General features: G+C 37.2%; 1 protein-coding gene across 13 annotated transcripts in view; it reads right to left on the reverse strand.

The window, feature by feature from the left end:
* The window catches only part of TRPM3 (transient receptor potential cation channel subfamily M member 3), an 896,309-nt gene that overhangs the window by 256,782 nt on the left and 618,483 nt on the right, over positions 1–21,044 (reverse strand). For all 13 annotated transcript variants that reach the window (XM_061132826.1, XM_061132822.1, XM_061132817.1 and 10 more), the window contains exons 4-5: positions 8,877–9,090; positions 4,920–5,044 (exon numbers count right to left, since the gene is read on the reverse strand). In XM_061132826.1, coding sequence (XP_060988809.1) covers positions 4,920–5,044; positions 8,877–9,090 — 339 coding nt within the window. The remainder of the gene's footprint in view (positions 1–4,919; positions 5,045–8,876; positions 9,091–21,044) is intronic.

The following is a 21,044-nucleotide window of genomic DNA, read 5'->3' on the forward strand; positions in this document are numbered from 1 at the left end:
TCATGTCTAGATTTTTCATTTGCCATGTTTTATTAATTTAAATTTGGGAAAAGACAAATCATAAAGGCTTCAGAAACTGTTAAATTACCTGAAACAATTCTGGGCCAGACTGTTTTGTAAAGCAAGAAGCTCAGTCTGAAATGAGTCATATGAAAATCACAATTCATTTAATTCTTATAGTGACACTCAGAAACTGTTGTTTTTAGTCTCCCTATCATCCTTCCCATTTTACTGATGGTGAAACTAAACACAGTGTGATTAAGAAACTTGCCTGACATTACATAAGTAATAAATTGTGTAGCTGGGATGTAAATCTCGGCCATTCAGTTCCCCACATCATACTCTTACCAATTCACACTGACAACACTTTCATAATCATAATTGCAGATTCAGAGTATTTTAGGGACAAAGAAAAGGGCTCTGGTCACTCTCATTGAGACTACTTTTTTTCATTCTACTTTTGAGTTCAATCGATAGGCATAAAATACCTGCCAGTATCTCAAGTAACAATAAAAACATAATATCATTAAATATTTTCTTATAGACCACCTGGCATACTACTAATTAAGAGTATGGGCTTTGCAGACAGTGAATCTTGGCTCTAACCATTATTTAGTTTTCTTATGAAATAGAACATAGCTCAGAAGCTCAATATATACAGTCACAGAGAGCTTCCTCAAATAAGAGCTTTCTCTCTCTCTCACACACACATGCATAAATTAAAGTTACTATTATGATTATGCTCATGGAAGTTGTATAAAACAGAGAGAGCAAGTGATTTTTATAGTCAATTTAGAGGCAAAGAAATCAAATCTCAGAGTTTCAGTGACACATCAATGCCTCATGTTCATGCAGAGGATCATGTTAACGGTTAATGACAAACAAGAAAACAATTTAACCCCTATTTTTGGTGAGTTTTTAATTAAGTTGAGGAGTAAGATAGTTGTGGGAGAATTGTAATCAGGGATATGACACTGTGGGTGAAGTCAGGGAAACCGTCTTGGTGGAACGGGGGCTTGAGCTTCGTTTGAGGGCAGTATAGGATTCTGGGCCATGGAAGAAAGGAGCAGTAGGAATATACAGAAACTCACAGAGGTAGAATTAAACTTCAGAGCTGAACAATATTCATTTTCAGGTCTAACAGCAGGGCAAACAATTGTTATCATGTCAGTATTCGCCAGCATTATTCTTCATTAAATTCTGTTGTTTTTATTTATTAATTGAAAAGATTTGGTTAAACAGAGTTGAAGGTATTCACATTTAAAGAATTAAGGCTAATTCTATCACTCAGTCAAGAGGATCATGCATCTGATTCAAAGGGGTTAGAGAAGAGCCTGTTTGCCTCCACATTTGTTTGTCTCCCTACCCAACAGGTAGAGCTTTCACCATTCACCTCCCAATTTGAGCTACTATGTAAGAAAATAGTTTTTCATGCAGATGCTTGGGTAAAAAAATTCCTCACTATAGTTACTATAGTATGCTCAAGCTCTGTAATGAGTAGAGATGAAGTTGTGGTAAAGTTGTGAACCAAATAAGATTCATTATTATATATTTTCCCCATAATGTTTTGTTTTTCCAGAAGCCTGAATTCATCATGGTCAATCATCTTCCTCAATATTTACTGAGTATCTTCTATGCGTGTGGCTCTAATTTGAAGTCAGAATCCAAAGATACATGTCCTGTATCTTTAAAATCTAGTTCAGAGATAAGACTTGAAGGGAGGTAAGTGCTTTAGAGTACCTACAAGCACTACCTAGGGCAAATTGAACTTTCTTCTTTATTTTTAGGACTAGCATTTGCATTTATGGTGTCATTCCAAAGGTATATTCAAATTCTAAGATGAATAGCAATACGACTGTGATGCCTACTACTTCTATCAATAACATAACTCTGGTAACAATTCAATTTTCAGCTTCTAAAAGGCTCAACTGAGAGCCAGTCCCATAGAGATAAAATGATCTATATTTTCTATTGGTTTGGATATAAATCTACTGTAATAAAATGTTTGGCATTAGATATAGAGCCTTTCTTTTATCCTTATATTTTTATTTATTTCAAGTAAATTTCCTAGATTTCCCTTGACATTTATTTTGTGCCACTTCAATCTTATTTTGGGATATAGATATACACTTATGCAAAAATGCAACAATCCTATGTTTTCAAATGATTGCATTTTGATAGAATTCTGAAATGGCCAGGAATTTTAATAATATGTTGGTTGTTTTCCTCTGCTACCTGATGTCTGATATCAAAAGGTTTCCTTTTTGATGTTTACTACATGTGAGTTTGTTTATATAAAATGGAAGAAAAAAGATAGAAGGTATTAAATCAAGCTAGTTATGAAAATTATTGTAACTACTTAAAAAAGCTTACCAGACAACACTTCGATTTCAATGAATTTTGGGGGGATTTTCACCAGTTACTACCAATATTTCATTCAAATACTTCTTTTATGATAGTCTGACATCATATTCATTTTAAATTATCACATTAGCATAATAAACATAAATTACAATGTCTCTTAAGCTATGTCATAAATCCTGCACATCAGAAACAGCACTTTTGCTCCAAATAATTTATAAACACTATCACTGAAAAACAAACACTATTATTATATAAGAGCCTGAGAAATCCTATGCATATTCTGGTTTCCCAGTTTGGGGGAAAATATGCCAGAATGGTTGAAATGCATTAGATTTTGGTCAAAGATTTACTAAAGAACAAAAATACAATTGCTATTCCTGTGCTTTCTACAACCTGCCAATTTTATTTCCTTTTCTCAATCTCTCTGCAAGTTCACTTGGATCTTGGTGAGCCACAACTTGCCTTTGTCAGACCCCTGTAAGCAGGGACAACGAATGTGCCCATCTTACTGAACTTATAAGTGGCTTTTTCTGCTCTCTGAACTGGGATCAAGACCAGTTTTTCATTGGGAAATCAGATAATGTAAGTAAGCCCTATTGGCATAGGCACAAGTTCCTATAGGTGTAGCACTGGTAAGAAATATAGGGAGAAAGAAAAGGAGAGTGAAAAAGAGGAGAACGCGAGGAGGTAAAATCAAAGAAAAAAAGCTAGAATTGGAGGAAAATGAATTAGAGGTGATTTTTCTAACCCAGCAAGGCAAGTGAACACAATATAAGTTCTGCCGCTGTGCAATCATATAGAATTAGAAGACAAACAAAAACGACACAGAAAGGCAGTGCCAGCATTCTTTGAAAATGATTAAGCAACTGAGCTAATTACATGGCTACTCTATCTTGAATAAAGAAATAATTAGCTTTCATTTATTCACAGTTCATCTGCATGAGAAAGTTCCAAAATGGTTTTCCCTCCACAAAGCTGAATAATAACAACTCAGGTTTACAAGAGAGATGTGAAACTATGAACATTTAAAAATGACTTCTGAATCATCACATTTTAAATAGTTAATTCATTTGTTAATAAAATGAACAATTAGATGCTCTTGGTATTAGGGGACATTTTAGCATATTCTAATTCTTTAAGAACTGTATTTGTTCTAGTTCACAATTGATATATACTTAAAAGTCAACTAGGAATCTAAGGCAAGAATTAACCAAAATATATTCCACAAAGACTAGTCTCAGATACTTTGAAAAAAGTTAGAATTACTTTTCCAGTCAGTTCTGCCAACATAACAATCTGGGAATTGCTGCTTGAGATATTTAATTTGTATGTGATACAAAACATCAAGTACATTTTAGTTAAGAGAATACTACACTGATAAAATTATCTTATTCCTTATTCTATATATTCTGAATAGATTTGTGTTTCTACATGTAATTTGGTAGCATAGATATGGACATTTCTTATTACTAAAGGTTCTGAAGGATTCAAAGAGTATTTATTCACTGCTTCCATTTCATGATCTTTGACTTTTAAATTCAAAGTTTTTGCATTGCATTTTAAAAACTGCACATATTTCACTGAAATAGGATGGCTTCACTATATTGTAATACAATAGAAGAAGTGGTTTAGGATCAGTTACTTCTCAACCTCTTTGATTAAAAAAAATTTTTTTTTAATTTTTTAACTTTTTAACATGAAGTAACAGACTTCATGTTACTTAGAAAAAATTGCTCAGCACATTTATTACACTGTATTGCAGGTCTTTATTGGGAACGAAGGATTGTATTGATCTGATTTAGAGAAGCATTGATAAATAATTAATTGCTAAAATTATTGGGGACAAAGAAGTGAATAATGCTTCACAATCTGTGTGCATAGTTTAACTCATACCAGTGGAATTTTGGAAAGCATTGCATAAGGGGAAAATCCGGTTGTTAGTAGCAGAGAAAAACTCTAAAAGGGAGGTAAGGAATGGCTTGTTTGCAAGTTTTAAACAAACAAAAATGAGACCCTGAAAGGAACAGAAACAAAATGATGACTCAGAAAAAAATAGGATCAAATTCTCTGTTCAGTGTGTGGCTCTAGACATCAGAATAGGGAAGAGAGGGTAATCCTCTTCTGAGTATGGTCAAGGGCTTCTGAGCAGTCCTAGAGTGGGGAATAAAGATTCCCAGGAGTGTGCCCACTCCTCACCCAAGCATTTAGCAAAGGAAAGGGAAGCCACAAGTTTGAATGGAAAGAATCTCCCTCTGTAGCCTCCTGTCTTAGGTGAAGGACACTCAAATAACAAAGAAGTTGGAGACCTGGGTGAAGAAAAGTCCCCATTTTATGTATCAGTCAATGAGCTCATTTTGTTAATTAATTTTAACATAATTGGGCCAAGAGTACTTGCAAAACTGGATTGATATTTTGATTGATTTGATTGATACCCTACTGATTCAAAACAAGAGGGAAGTTAAGTCTTACTTAGGACTTTCCTGATTAATTTTATTTTACTCTTTTGATATCGCCTCTATGAGAAGTAACATGGAGGAGCAGCTCCCAGAACTTACATCTCTTCCAATCAGGTCTTCCTGGTTTTCCACAATTCCCCAAGGGGCGATACCTATGGTACATATCTTTCCTCGAGACTTAGATGCATGGTCCTTCAAGGCATCGCCAACATGACGAATAACACCTAAGCAGAAAAAGAGAAATGTTAATCTTGCCTTTCAAAGCATTGTTTTCCATTGATCTAAAGGAAACTGTGGTAACTGTTTTTTCTAAGATTAAATGCATTGAATATAAAATTTTGACATATTTCTACAAACTACACATTACTTTGCCAACAAAGGTCCGTCTGGTCAAGGCTATGGTTTTTCCAGTGGTCATGTATGAATGTGAGAGTTGGACTGTGAAGAAAGCTGAGTGCTGAAAAATTGATGCTTTTGAACTGTGGTATTGGAGAAGACTCTTGCGAGTCCCTTGGACTGCAAGGAGATCCAACCAGTCCATCCTAAATGAGATCAGTCCTGGGTGTTCATTGGAAGGACTGATGCTGCAGCTGAAACTCCAATACTTTGGCCACCTCACGTGAAGAGTTGACTCATTGGAAAAGACCCTGATGCTTGGAGGGATTGGGGGCAGGAGGAGAAGGGGACGGCAGAGGATGAGATGGCTGGATGGCATCACCGACTCGATGGGCATGAGTTTGAGTAAACTCTGGGAGTTGGTGATGGACAGGGAGGCCTGGCGTGCTGTGGTTCATGGGGTCACAAAGAGTCAGACACAACTGAGCGACTGAACTGAACTGAACTGACACGCGTTCAGGAGAGAACATAAACTTGTAGCTCTAATGCTGCATACATTTGCCGGACTTAGAGATGAACTCTAGCAGTGAATTCCTTATTTTAGTCTAATGAAATAAAAGAAGAATACAGTATCTATGAAAAGAAAAACATACTTAGAGAATCTTTTTCTTATAAGCATAATGATGTATTAGCATAACTAAGAACTAACAGCATGACTATATCCTATAAAAAGCATCATATATAATATATTAAATCTGTACCAAAGTTTGTATATGAATTAGGGTCATCAAATAGAGCAATTGTTTAGCTTGGATTTTGTTACTCTTGATTTCACCTTCTTATATACAGAGACATAATGTGGAGACTCTGCTTGTAAAGAAAAGGTTGACACAGTCTGTGGAAAATTTATGTTAAAAATACATGAATACATCTTTTTAGACATCATTCTAATTATTTTCCTCTCTGTCTTAATGGCCTTCCCATCACCACAACCTTCCTCACCATAGTTAAGAGAGAGAAAATTCAGTTTACAAGATGGTAGGAAATGTACTTTTTACTTTTTAATAAACTATTTGGAGGCGATGTAATTTCTAATCTTTTAACTGCCCTCTCAAGGGACCATTGTTATAGAAGATATAAAATATATTTTCTAAGAAAAGATGTTTCCACTTATTCTTTAAGGAAAACACTACCCATTCTTCAAGGAAAAACGCACACCTACTGCCATCTTCTATATGAAAGCTAAGTTGGGTTGTTTCTTCTCCATTTGAACAGGGCTGCAGCTGGTGTATTTTGAATAGTTCAGTATGTCACTGAACATATTCTTCTGTGGTTCATAATCACAAGTGAGAAAGAATGTCTCTGCTCAGAGTAAACTCACTGAGGAGAAGGTTGGAGGTACGTGTCTTACTTTCTGCAGGTGCTTCAGGTGCCAGCACAGAGGGAGGGCTCAGGAACCGGTCACTGAACCGACTAAGCACATAAAACACACCAGGCAGTTTAATCACAGGAGACAACAGACACGTGTGAGCAACTCAGTCCTGCAATATTCATAAGATCAAACAGGATGAGCCTCCTTTAAAAGAAATCAAACAACAAGGTAGTGTAAACAGCCACTAATCCATGTTCAGTTGTGCTGGGAGTGTTGAGAAGAGCATCAATGTCACTTACTCGTCCATCTACGGGTCTTCTAAAAGAGAGTATTGATAAAGAAAAACAAACACAAGAGCAAAGCTATCAATATTAGTGTTAATTTTATTTTTCCTATTTAAATGCAAAACTCCTTTGGGGTCCAGTCCTGGACAAGAAAGTTAACTTCATGGTACCCCTCCCTCCATCTGCCACAATTCCATTATCACCTCTTACTCAAGCTGAGTGTGCTACCACTAGAACCTCACTTCGAGTCCTGGACTGAACACTATGCCTGGAGAGAGGTAGAGGTGAACTCTTCGGTTTACAATCCTTATGCTATAAATTCTCCTTTTGATATTGGATGCTTTTTATAAAAGAAGAAAAACAATATACAATGTCCCAAGTTTCTGCAAACAGAAGATAAGCATTTCTTTCCTTTTCCTTTTTTTTTTGGGGGGGGGGGCGTGGTGGGTGGGAAGCGGGCTGTGCTGCATTACTTACTGGAATCTTAGTTCCCTGACCAGAGATCAAACCTGGGCCCCTGGTAGTAAGAGCACTGAGGCCTAACCACCAGACACTAGGGAATTCCCTAGTAAGAATTTCTTTTAGAAACTTTTGAGTTGCTCTCCGTAGGAGTTTCAGGTTATGTCAGGAAAGCAAAAGACTGAATAATCATAGGCAAATGATGCCTGTTAAACTATGAGTGGAAGTTGGAGCTTACAACCTCAACAGCCAAGAAAGAAAATTGTTCTGTAGATAATTGATCACTGTAACATAAACAGCTGGCTGGGCAGGTCATTCTAAGATCATGTCAGTTTACAGGCTGAGTCAGGGTTTCACATGACAATGATAGGCACAGGCAATTGGCAGAGTTCACTGCAGAAATGCACCTATGTTGTTGTGGGCTGAATGTTCACAAATTCTAGATATGGAGAAGAATTCTGAGTGCAGGTGTCACTTAAACATCATCTAAACCAGCAGTCCCCAAACTTTTTGGCACCAGAGACAGATTTCACAGAAGACAATTTTTCCACGGACAGGGGTGGGGATGGGGAGAGAGAGATGGTGGAAGCAGCAATGCAAGTGATGGGGAGTGATGGGGAGCCACAGATGAAGCTTGCCTGCTGCTCACCTCTTGCTGTGAGGCCTGATTTCTAACAGGCGGTCCACGGCCCAGGGATTGGGGACCCCTGATCTAAACTACAAACAAATGACTAAACAACATTGAGATAACATTTTATTTAAAACTAGTTGGTTCATGGTTATGTTCAGAATGTCCCATTAACTTCAAATGTGTCCATGTGGGCAGACTTTGAGTCTTGAAACAAGTCTGAATTAACTTACTGCAGCATTACCTGTCTCTTCCAATTGGCACTTCTGATTCACTCTGGGGAAACATGTCAAAACAATTTACAGGCATCCATTCCATTATCAAATGCACATTCACAATGTTCTGCAGATAAGCACTTAACTCTAAGTGGCTTTTTAAGAACTGATTTGACAGCCTCCCTGGATCACAATATAGAAACTCATTTGGCAGGTAGAAAAAACTACTTGGACTTCAGAGTGGGATATGTTCTGTTGGTGCAGAGTTGATTCAATGAAATATTTTAAATAATAAACACATACTACTCCAGAGTTTGCTGTTATCCTAGATGAAAAGGGCATTTTGCCAAAATTAAAGCTACTTGCATCAAACTTAAACTCACTTAGAGAACAGGTATAGAGTCTCCAATTTACAGCAAAGTTATTCCTTAAAAAAATATTGGATGCTTATTTGGCAATTTGAGGTATTGAAAATAACCTGTCAAATTCCATCAGTCATGTTTATAAATTCTATATTATCAGGTATCCCAGTCTGTGTCTTAAGTCTTAGTAATTCTTGGTAGAGAAATGACAAAAACAGTTATCATTTAGGTAGAGGAAGGAGTGAGAATCACTGAAAGGAGCAATAACCAGCAACTGTGGACATAAAGGGGTAGGGGCTGAGGGGAGGACATGTACACATGTTTAACCTTAGAAGAAAGTGATCTCAGTCACAACAATCTTGTGATCTCACGCTGTCCTTCTCTGGCCCACTCCCATTACCTGTGTTGACTCCTCCAGTGAATATCCATGCTCCCGTTGTCATGGCTGCTTTGATGAGACCTTTTCCAAAGACCTGCTTGAGTTTCGGCTGGAGTTCAAAGTTCTGCAGGCCCCCATGCACCGAGATGAGAAGCTTGGGAAGCTCCAGCTGCCATTCCTTGGTCATCAGGTGTAGGAGGAGATCAGGTTTTGTATCGAAAGATACTCGTACATACTAGAAAAAGAATGACTATTGATTAGGGAGGAAGGGCAGGGTGGCTGCAGCTGCTTGTCTTTACTGATTGCAATGATATGTGTAGTTACTTGAAGAAAATGTCTTGTAAGAAATAAGATTTTTTTTTAAAGGGGCAAATCAATTGCTTTACTGAAGACCTTCATTAGATAAAGAGATTCACCATCTTCAACAGGTTTTTTGGAAATTCTGAATGACTATAAATTTTAAAATTATTTAACTTTCTAAAATGCAGTATAAACACAACTTTCCCCAGGATGACTTCTTTGCTCAAAGGAAATCATATTTATATTTAACCTTAACATTTGTGCAACAGTTCAAATGTTGCTACCATTTTCAATATAAGTAATCCCTTTATAACAACTGGACCTATATATGACTGTTTCTGTGACCCTATTATTTTGGTAGGTTTTGAAAAATTCTACAGTTCTACATAATGTAATGAGAATGTTTAAATATGGTAACAGCTGATTACATTTACTTAAACCTAAATTAACTGCATACCACATGTTTGCTTTATCTTTCAAAGAAAAGTGACAAAAGTCAAGACAACTATTTTTAAGGAATAGTTGAAAATATTAGAGTGCATAGCAGATATCAAGGTATTTACATATGCAACTAGAAACAAAGTTATTATAAGTATATATAAATAAAATTCTATAAATACATACAATGACAAACATACATACATACACATATATATATATGCATATATATATATAAAACTAAACATTTAGATGGGCTTCCCATATGGCTTAGGTGGTAAAGAATCTGCCTGCAGTACCGGAGACCCAGGTTCTATCCCTGGGTCCAGAATATCTTTCGAGAAGGAAAAGGCTACCCATCCCAGTATTATTACCTGGAGAATGACATGGACAGAGGAGCCTGGAGGGTCTCAAAGGAGTCCATGGGGTCTCAAAGAGTCAGATATGACTGTTCAACTGTCATGTTAAATATTTTTTTTAATTATATAAATATTCTCATTTAAATCTTTATTTAATTGTATAAAGATTTCATTTCTATCTGGAAACAACTCAAATACTTGGCAAATGCACTGAAAAGCCTTTTGCAATGCATTGCTGAGCTGGCATGAAAAGAGAGAATATTCAGATACCTAAACAAAGTGGAAGCTGGAATCTCAGGAAGTAAGGAATACCAAAGGAAGCTTTGGCCTTGAGGCTTTCTCCTAAACCCTGGACGACCCTGAGCAGCTGTTTTAGTAGCTTAATGCAGTATGGGGGGGCATAAGGAGAGACCCCACATAAAGCTGAGATACTTCAAAGAAATCCACTCTCAAGTGTAAGGAAGGAAAATAAATAAGGAAGGAAATAATAAGTGTAAGGGAAGGAAAATAAGGTCAGAAGAAGTGAGCAAGGAAACTTGCCTGCTGCAACCCTGATCAGTAGATGGGGAAAAATTCTCCTCTGGTTATTTATAAACAAAAGTGGGCCCTCATACAGATTTTGGTCTACATCCACATTCTCAGTGTGGTCTGAGAAACATCAGAGTATTTAATGTAAGTGGAGTAACGGCTCCAGATAACTGGCAGAAGCAAATCCAAATTATTTGTGGAGGAATGCATCATCAAACCAGATCTCAAGTAATTCTCTTGGGAAAATAAGCATTTCATTGTAAAAAATATTACAAATTACATAAGGAGATAAAGCAACATGAAAGAGAACCAAAAGACACAATAGGTAGCAGAAATAGATCCTCTAAGATAGTAAAATGCTCTGACAGAGAACATAAAATGGCTTCATTTAATATGTTAAGAACATAAATGAGAAAACTGAATATATGAATAAAGAGCAAGAATTATAAAAAATGATCACATACATTTGAAAAAGAGTAAAAAACAGAACTTCTAGAAACTAAAATGTACAAATTTAAATGAGAAATACAATGGGTAAATGAAACTATAAGATCAGACATGCTAACTGTCAGTTCGGTTCAGTTCAGTCACTCAGTCGTGTCCGACTCCAACCCCATGAACCGCAGCACGCCAGGCCTCCCTGTCCATCACCAACTCCCAGAGTCCACCCAAACCCATGTGCATTGAGCCAGTGATGCCATCCAACCATCTCATCCTCTGTCGTCCCCTTCTCCTGCCCTCAATCTTTCCCAGCATCAGGGTCTTTTCCAATGAGTCAGCTCTTCGCATCAGGTGGCCAAAGTATTGGAACTTCAGCTTCAACATCAGTCCTTCCAGTGAACACCCAGGACTGATCCTATAGATACAGAGAAAAACCAGATGCAGCCTAGAAAAACCGGAGAATTGGAAATACAGAAGAAAATGTGATAATTTTATAGGAGGTAATCAGAATTCCAGATAGAAATAAAAGAGATAACAGGAAAGAAATAATACTTGAAGAGATATTGGCAGGGAATTTCTCAAAATAACCAAAAGATTCCAATTCTCAGATTCAAGAAGTTCAATGAATCCGAAGCAGGATAACTAAAAAGAAACCCCATCCATACATCAGTCATAGAGAAGACCAAAGGGTCGGGGTGGGAGAAGCATTCAAAAGGAGCTAGAAAAGAAATACTGATCACCTACAAGAAACAGTCCCTAGACTGAAGGCTTATTTCCAACAGCAACAATGGATGCAAGAACAGTGTCTTCAATGTGCAAAGAGAAATTATTTGTCAGTGTTGAATTCAACAAAAAGTATCTTTCCAAAATAAGATCATTTTACAGACATTTTCAGACTACTAAAACCTAGTATTTACCTCTAGTATACTTCACTGAAGGAAATTTTAAAATACATGGAGCAGGCAGAAGTTACATGATCCCAGACGGATGATCTGGGATACAAGAAAGAGTAGTAAATAAAGATATTAGCGTAAACAGCGTAAATCTTAAAAAGCGTTAGTTGTAAAATATAAAATGATAATAGTGTCTAATTTATGGTGGAAAGGGACAGAATAAAGTGCTGGATAATATAGAATATAAATTAGGAAGCAATAATGAGAATTAAAGTATTCTAAAGTCTACATATTGTGTGTGAGAGAAAAGTATTAATTTTGAAATTTGTTAAATATTAACGTTGAAGCTGCATAACAAAAAGAATAGACTTGCATGGAATCATACAAACATGCTTTTAGATGTATAACTACATACAGGTATCCAGGACATGACAATTTATTGTAAAATTTTTTGGATATGTGAGATCCCATTACTATAGAAATCTCAAAAATTATATGTTATTCTTTTTTGAAAGTATATTTTAAGTATATTTAGCTGAAATGTGAGACAAAAACATACAAAATAGGAAAGTAGCTTGATAAATTAAGCTGCATCAAGAAATACCAAAGAGCTAGTTTACCATTTATTGTACATATACTAGAAATACGAAGAAGTATTAGAATTTAACAAGCTAATTTTATATTGATTTGATCTACATAGCAAAAATTAATTCCATAATGGAAAGAGTAAAGGTTGGCAATTTTAGCTAAGTACATTATGTTAATAAATTTTATCACTTATATCAACAGAATTTGACTAGAGTTTATAATGTGTGAAATAGGAACCTTGGGGCTGGAGAGAGGGTATCACAGTGGTAGAAGCAAATATAAATGTTTCTTAAATAAAGTTTTGAAAATTATCATTGTTATATTTGTTATCTCATTAAGTGACTGTTTATAAGAAGGCTACCTATATAATGGATGCTATGTTTTATGTGCCTATACACTGAATTTATGCTACTTAAGTAGTCATAATTTGGGAGCTTTACTAGATTAAATTTATATAATTTTGACTAATTCTAGAAAGGGATACTTAGTCAAGTAAAGTAGAACTGAGATTCAGAAGGCTTCAAAACTATATAAACCAAGAATGTTCTGTATGGGAGATGCTAAAAAACTGCGTTTCCAGTTATTCAATAACTTGATATCTCAACATCACTCTCTTATTCCTTCAAAAAAACAAGGATCCATATTCTTCTAAGGTGAGATCTAAATTACACTTCTAAATATAGAAAAATGTTTAAGTATAAAGATTCTTCTAAAATTATGTGCCCCTTCCAAGCTTAAATAGTAGTTTTAGGCTTGTGATTAGGATTATGGCTTTTTGAACTTCAAGATACCTCACTGAGTGTCCCCACCTACATGTTTCATTTAGCCAGGTAAATAAAGTGAGATTCTGAGCCACAGGGAGTATCTGGGAACTGACACACCTACATTACTAACTCAATGTGAAGAGAGACTACAGTCATACTAAATCACTACAGAGACTGTGTAATAATTTTCATTAGGCTTAACCTAGCTAAATAATGCATTCTGGAGTTCAATTATTTACAGTAATTAGTAAGAATAACTCAAATATGTTTTTAGGAATAAGTCTCACTTGGTAAATAATTCACTTTGGAGCTTCTAACGTTATATATACAACTTACCAATAAGGAACCAAATTTACTGATCACATGAAGATTTCACTGGAAAACTACCAATTTAGTGAATATTTAAAAATTCCTTTTGAACTAGATTAATCTTTTTCCTAGTTAGGAAACTAAGAAAAGCTTGTTGATGATCACAAAACACTTGTTACCCTGTTAATAAGTGCTCCAGTGGAGATAAATGAATGACCTTAGATCACCTTCTCCCCAGTTCTCTATCTTACAAAGGAAGAAAGGAAGGCCTGTGTAAGGTCCTTTTGTTCATAAGCTCTCTTTCCATATTTCACCTGGCTCTCGAATTTTTAACTACTGAGAAAAACACCCCAAATCTACAAATCTACATATATGTGTTCCAGGCACATATATGCTGTGTGTGGATTCACACTCCAGGTCTCTCTGACCGCCAGGTCCTAACTCAACCTCAAAAACATAAATGCCTTTTCTCCCCTCACTTTTCCTTTTCCTTCACCTATAGACAAGAGGTCTGCGAGTTCTAATGACCCGTTTTTCAAATCGTGCTCTCAACCAGGCTTTTCCCTCTATTGCTTTAGTTGCTATTTTAAGAATAAATGCTCTTACTAGGATGTCAGTATGTGTCATGGCAACACTCCTAGTGGCTTTTCTAACCCTGTGTTCTCAATGAGATACCAACAGGCGACTCCTATCCCCAATACCTTTTTAATAATACTATTTTTCAATTCAAAGGGTTGCATCATATGTAAACTCCCATTCTGCCTGTCGTGATTCCCGCAATTTGGCCTTACCCTACTTATTGAGAGGCATTTCCCCACTCTTTTCTGTATTTGGTTAGTGCTATTCCTCAAGTCCTAGAAAACCGAGTTTCTCCCCTTTCATCTACATAAATCATTCTTGTTTTTCAAAGGCTCTTATTGACTTTTCCCTAGAATGCAAGCTCATGTTGACACAGTATAACTCTCAGTCAAAGTCAGTATAATATACATAAATATTTTCCCTGTTGTTTCTTACATGTGTCAGTTTTATCCTGCCATTTGCAAGATATCTGAGGGCAGGGATCATGTGTGACCTGACCTATGATTTTGGATAATCCTTTCTCTCCTGGCTATGATGGAGCTACAATCTCAGAAATAAAAAGGAGTTTGGAAATATCTCAGTGATCATGGGAACTAGAAATCACCTATTTCAGTTCTTCTGCTTTATGGATGAGGACACTGAGACCCGGGGAGGCCAGTGACTGGACTTCAGAATTATTAATCGTTATCTACTAGTTAACCACTCACCCAATCCATTGTTAAAGCTACTGTTACAGTGGAAACTCTAGGTTGAGCTGGGCTCCTCAAACTTTAACATGCAAAACTCATCTGGGGGAACCTAAAAAATTCAGGTTCTGATTCAGTAGGTCTGAGTTGGGACCTGAGGTTTTGCATTTTTAACTAGCTCCCAAAAGGGACCACATGAGTAGAAAGGATTACAACTCTTTCCCAGACCAAAGATTCTCAGTGGTGTGTCTTGTGTTTATCATTGGGCCAAAGGCAAGAAAGAACACTTTAATATTTTACATAAAAATCAAAGAGAAGAATGGAGGAAAAACTGGAAAATTACTCAGGCCATGAGAAATAGGAAAGTGTAGTCATTAATAAGCTACTCAATTCCAACTACCTGATTCTTTTTCACCAGGACTAATTCCTATACAATGGAATCCATGATTAACTATGTTATTTATGTTTTCTATCAGCCCACCCCTGATTATCCAGAAGCTGATAAATAACACAAATACTAGGTGTCCCTGTCCCTTTAATGTTGGCCATTATTTTAGATTTATTTTGTCCTTGGAGAATAAAAGATCTTTTAAAATGGAAGTATTTAAATGAATCAGTCCATTACCTTTTGTCATGTTTTTGTTTAGCAGCCCAAGGAAACAGTTTAGGGATAAGAGGGTAATTAAAACTAAGGGATAAAAGGATATTTTGTGATTACATGGAGATTTCAATTTTTAAATTATATTCTTATGCCCATAAAAATCATGTTATTCAGTAACCTCTCCTGGAACTGTATTAATAATATAACAGTTAATTCTTGTGCCAAAATCAGCAGCTTCAGGTTCATAAATGGTTGTACCCAGAGCAATTAATTCATTCCTGCTAAATGGTCAAAGTGATTAGAAATTAGGAGCTATTTTGGTTGCCAAGCAATTTTGACTGTCCACTTGTGAAGTCATTAATTGCTAAGGGGTCACCTTACAAATAACCAGAAATCTTCCTAACATGTATACTAAATTCTATGACCTGGGCAGTACTCTGATGCAGTGATGCATGCTCCCGTTTACAGGTTTCCCTGGAGGAGGGCATGGCAACCCACTCCAGTATTCTTGTCTGGAGAATCCCTATGGACAGAAGAGCCTGGGGGGGCGACAGTCCATGGGGTCACCAAGAGTCGGACACAACTGAGCGACTAAGCACAATCATGTGCAGAAACACATTCAAGCATCAGATACTGGCACTGTAGGTCATCTGATCAGTTTGAGACCCTCTCTTGTGAAATGAGGGTAATCCTGAACACCACACGGAACACTAAAGAGTAAATTGTGGGAAAGACCTGGAAGGAAAACCAACACATGTAAATTAGACTATTGGCACTAAAAATTGACTTCTGCATCACACGACCTACATAACTTGCCTTTAGTTCTTTAATGTACCTTTCAAAGTAGCCCTTTGTGAGTTATCTGGGGAATGACTGGTACAAGTTATAAAAAGTACCTATCCAGAGGGAAACTGCTACCTCTATCTGTGGCCACCAATCCTATCCTTCTCCTTCATGCCTTTAGTTCCCTGATTTTAATTTCTAGAAATAAACTGAGCTCAAATGAGTTATCCACACCTGTACTGCCATCATTAGCGTCCCTGCCTGACAGCAGACAGCCTGTGTGATGAGCTAATGAGATTAAAAAGAGTATCTAAAGAAAGCACTGTGTAAAACAGAAGTTAGTTCTATTTGAAATTATACTATTTGATCTATTCCTAGGTGCTTTGGAGGCTAATGCATACAAGCATGATTTTCACAAGAATACCTTGAATTCCAAACCACAAACTTACAAATGAAATTTTGTAAGTAAGTCTATAAAAGCAAAATAGAGTTTTTGTTTTGTTTGAGTGGCAGAGGGCTTTGGTAACTAAAAATGTTGAGTTTTTGCTTTTTCCAGTTGTTAAGTTTTTTTGCTTGTTTGTTTAGCAGGTAGTTTCACTGCAGTTTTTTCTAAAGCCACTTTAACCTGCTCCATCATTAGAAACGTTACTATTCACTTGTCAAAGCAGAACTCAACTTTGCTATAGCCTCACTGCATTAAACTGGGAGGGAAATCACAGAGGTGCCACAGATCAAATAGCATTCTTCTCTTCAAAACACCCAGGGTGGTGAAGGCTGAGTGGAGAAGCAGCCATCACTACTTAGAATAGGCTGGGGCTGTTTAATTAGAAATAATAATAATCTTTCTTTAGAATTCTGAACTTGACCCATTGCGGAGTTATTTGTCTCTGGTTTTAAACTAAATTTTGACTGACATCATTTTGCCCAGCTTTTAAATGAAAAGGTAAAATAACTACAGGACAATAAATGGTAAATGGCAAATCTTTCTAACCATCACTGAGAAACCATCTTCAATTCTTAGAAATAATCAATTGGTATATTTCAGTAGTACTTTCTCTGAGTAATGGAACTACTACAGCTAAATCTATTTTAGTAGTATTTTTAATGCCTTTCTTCTGAGCATGTAGTGGGAAATTTGCCCCATTTTCCTTCTATTGAGAACTGTGACAAGCATCTTTTCATTTTCTAATTCTCTGTAGCCCCATTTTCAATGAGTAGTTTTAATTAAAGTTGTGGCCAAGGAGAATATGTTGCATCAGACTCCTGAGACAATTTTGCTGATATCAGCTTTCCAAGTCCATGGAGCCTTTGGTTTTGCACCAGGTGTTTAATGCTTACAGTGGTTTAATGTGCAAGCTGAACCACTAGAAAGAAAGATCCCTAGAAAGAAAATATTTGGAATGCAAATGTAAGGTGTCACTGTTACAGGAGTTTTTGTTCGATTGACTCACAAAATTTTGGAAGTGAAAATGCCATTGTAATTTATTCTATATTGCTTTTATGATTCTTCAATATTAGATAACAGGTGCTCCAGGTGATTGATGCTGATAAGCCGAAACTAAAGGTTTAGAAATAATATAAAACTTCACTGAGCATATGACCTAGTTTCAGGGGAGTAATCTGCGAATTTTCTGCCAGAATTGCTTTTGTGTAAAATTTTCTAGAGCAAGATGGGTTTCTTGAGGAAGGTTAGTTCTTACTTCTCTACAGATCTATGATTAAGATCAGAAGTTTAAATGATACATTCTAGCTTTATTCCCAGTTTCTGAAAGGTTTTCCAAAGGTACTGCCAATAATCTCAATAGTCTAGAAATTTCAAGGTGGAAAATGGAAAGCAACAGAGCAATTACAAAACCCCTCAAAAACTACACTATGCTATATACAAAGCTACTTAGTTAGCTATAGTCCAGTGATGAGGCATTTTGTTTTGTACTGGGATTTTTTAAATATATTTTGTGCATGTCAATCAATGATTCTCATATCAAATCTCCATAATGCAAAGAAAGACAATTTTAAGACAAGAAGATTTAATCCTAGAGCATCTTAAGAGTATAAGATGGTAGATGTCATGCTGCTGACAGCATGCCCTTTCCTGGACACACACCAAGTATTATATCTTTTTAATCTCACGTATTCCCTCTCACACCCTCATCTTAATGCTCAGAAAAGAAAGATTGCATCCTGGCTGACTCAATACTTAGAGCTCTAAGTGTGAAAATGAGGCATAGGAATAATTCTCTAAATTATATGAAAGCTGTAATAAGGGGCTCAACTTGCTCTAATACCAGAGTGAATATCAAGGGAATACCTGAAGAGAATATGTAGGTGACTTGAGAAGTTTAAATACAAGTCCTTAATTAGGTTATACTTACCTGGTCCATAAGTCAGCTCAGCATTAATTGGAAGAGATGATTAGTAAGCAAATAAGATTCTAATTAAGTCCAGCACTGCTTCCTTCTCTAAATAATTTAATAGCCTCAGCCCCAGATATGAAGAGTCTTTGAGAAAGGACCCAGTGTCTGCTATCAGACCATCTTATTACTGCTTAGTCAGTTTTAAAAAGTTGCCTGGAACCCAGTCTAGTAAGAAAATGCCTAAACCAGGGCTTCAGTATCTTACTACCTTCTTTTGTCCCTGAGTTCTGATTTTACCAGGCATCTGAATGAACTGCTAGGTCCTTTAATCCCCAGGAATGGACCTTAGAAGCATGCAGTTTGGTAGGGTGTGGCTTGGTGTAGAGAAGAGAGGAATGCAACTCCTTCACTCACTGTCACCTTTGCACAAGACTTGTTTCTGTGCCACAGTTTCTCTCTCTATAAGGAAGGAAAGATGCTGGTTTCACTGCTGTTTCACTGGGGTTTGTCAAGCCTGAGAATTAGGGACAGAACACCAAAAGTACTGGGAAGGTCTTATAAAATCGTTCCATTAACCTAGGATATAATTTTGTGAAGAACTCTGTGCTCACAGCTTTTGAGTTCAATAACCTCAACAAATACTAGTGATCTTATAATTCTACTAAAAAGTTTTCAAAATTCTTAGAAAGGAACTGGGCTTCCCTTCAGGTTCAGGTGGTAAAGAATCCACCTGCAATGCAGGAGACCTGGGTTTGATCCCTGGGTTGGGAAGATCCCCTGCAGAAGGGAAGGGCTACCCACTCCAGTATTCTTGTCTGGAGAATTCCATGGACTGTACAGTCCATGAGGTCTCAAAGAGTTGGGCATGACTGAGCGACTTTCACGTCACTTTTTCACAGAAAGGAACTAGAAACATACAGTAACTAGCTTCTTTTCAAAACATCTACTATAGTCTGTACCAGGCATACAAGACAGAGAAGAAAAAGAATTGACAGAGAGTCCTAAGGATCTTGAGTTCGAAAACTAGCTTTGTCAAATAACTGGGTGACTCTCAGAAAATAATTTAACTTCTTTGGGCTTGAGTTGCCTATCTGTAAAACAGGTAAAGAGATTGGTATCATTTAGCATTTTTAAGGTTGGCTGAACAGTAGAGTAACTGAGCTAACTTTTAAAATACTTTGGATGTCCAGGTTCTTCCCCAGACCTCTGGGAATGATTCTGGGCATGGGCATTGGTAGTGGCCCCACAGGTTATTCTGAGCCTCCAAGTGGAGAACCACTGCACTGATCCTTCATTGTCTTTGGTGATCAAAGTTCTGTGACATCATGGTGCGCTATCTATGTAGCAACACAGATACAAATGTGAGATGTGGTTCTCACATAGCCCACCACATTTTAATAATGAGTTCCTTTACTTCAACTGTATCTTCCACCAAACTATGGCACATTCTGCCTCACGTGTGTCCAGACCACATTGGCATTTGACCCAGGTGCATCAATTTGGGCTGTCTTGAGGGGAAAAGTTAATGTTATACCTTATTTATTTATTTTTTAATTAATGAAGGTCAAAGTTAATCTGACCTCTAGAGTTTTTTGACCACTTTGTTAAAAATCATTTCAACTTTCAAACATTCTTGTTAGGAGAAGGTGACCAAAGACAAATTAAGTTAGTTGGCCTGTTTCACTTCCAGCTTGGTGAATAATTTAACCATGCCTCCCCCATCCAAGGACTGGCACTCTTAGACAGCAGGTGCTGATTTTTCCCTTGGACAAACTGCACGGCAGTTTGCTGGAGAGAACAAGTGGTAAAGAAGCCACATGCAAGTGTGCTCAGTCACTTAGTCTTTTCTGACTCTCTGGGACCCCATGGACTGTAGCCCGCCAGGTTCCTCTGTCCATGGGCTTTTCCAGGCAAGAATATTGGAGTGAATTGCCATTCCCTTCTCCAGGGGATCTTCTGGACCCAGGGATCAAACTCGTGTCTCCTGCATCTCCTGCATTGGCAGACAGATTCTTTACTATTGAGCTGCCTGGGAAGCCCACTAAAGAAGGCACAGGGTGGCAAAAAATGACTGTCCTGCTTGATGAAACAGACATCTGCCCTGTGGATAACTCCATCCCTTTGTCCAGAGAGCAGAATCAGAATAATTCAAGGCAAGGGCACGGGCAAGGTGGAGCATGTGGTCTGTAGTATTTCAGGGCAAGGTAAAGACATAGCTATCCCTGCCTCGGGCTGGCAGTACTTTGGTGGGTTTTGTGAACAACTTTGTGGGAAGTCTCACCCCCATTGGATACTGAGCACTTCCCAGGGAGGAGATGGCAATCCATTGTTGGTTTGCCCATCCACTGAGGGTTGGGGCTGTCAGTCATGGGAAAGGAGTACTGATATCCTTATCCCTGTTGAATGCCTTCACTTTCATTTTATACTGGGCTCCACAAATCATGTAGCTGACCTTGCCTAACCCAACTGCCAAGAGACAACTCTGAGTTTAATAGAACTATGTGAGGCCATGGGGAGAACTATCAAAGTTCAATGTCCTTATGTGTTCACTCTCCTGGAACAGAGT

This window comes from Dama dama, chromosome 29 (assembly GCF_033118175.1).
Source record: "Dama dama isolate Ldn47 chromosome 29, ASM3311817v1, whole genome shotgun sequence".
NCBI classification, from domain to species: Eukaryota; Metazoa; Chordata; class Mammalia; order Artiodactyla; family Cervidae; genus Dama; species Dama dama.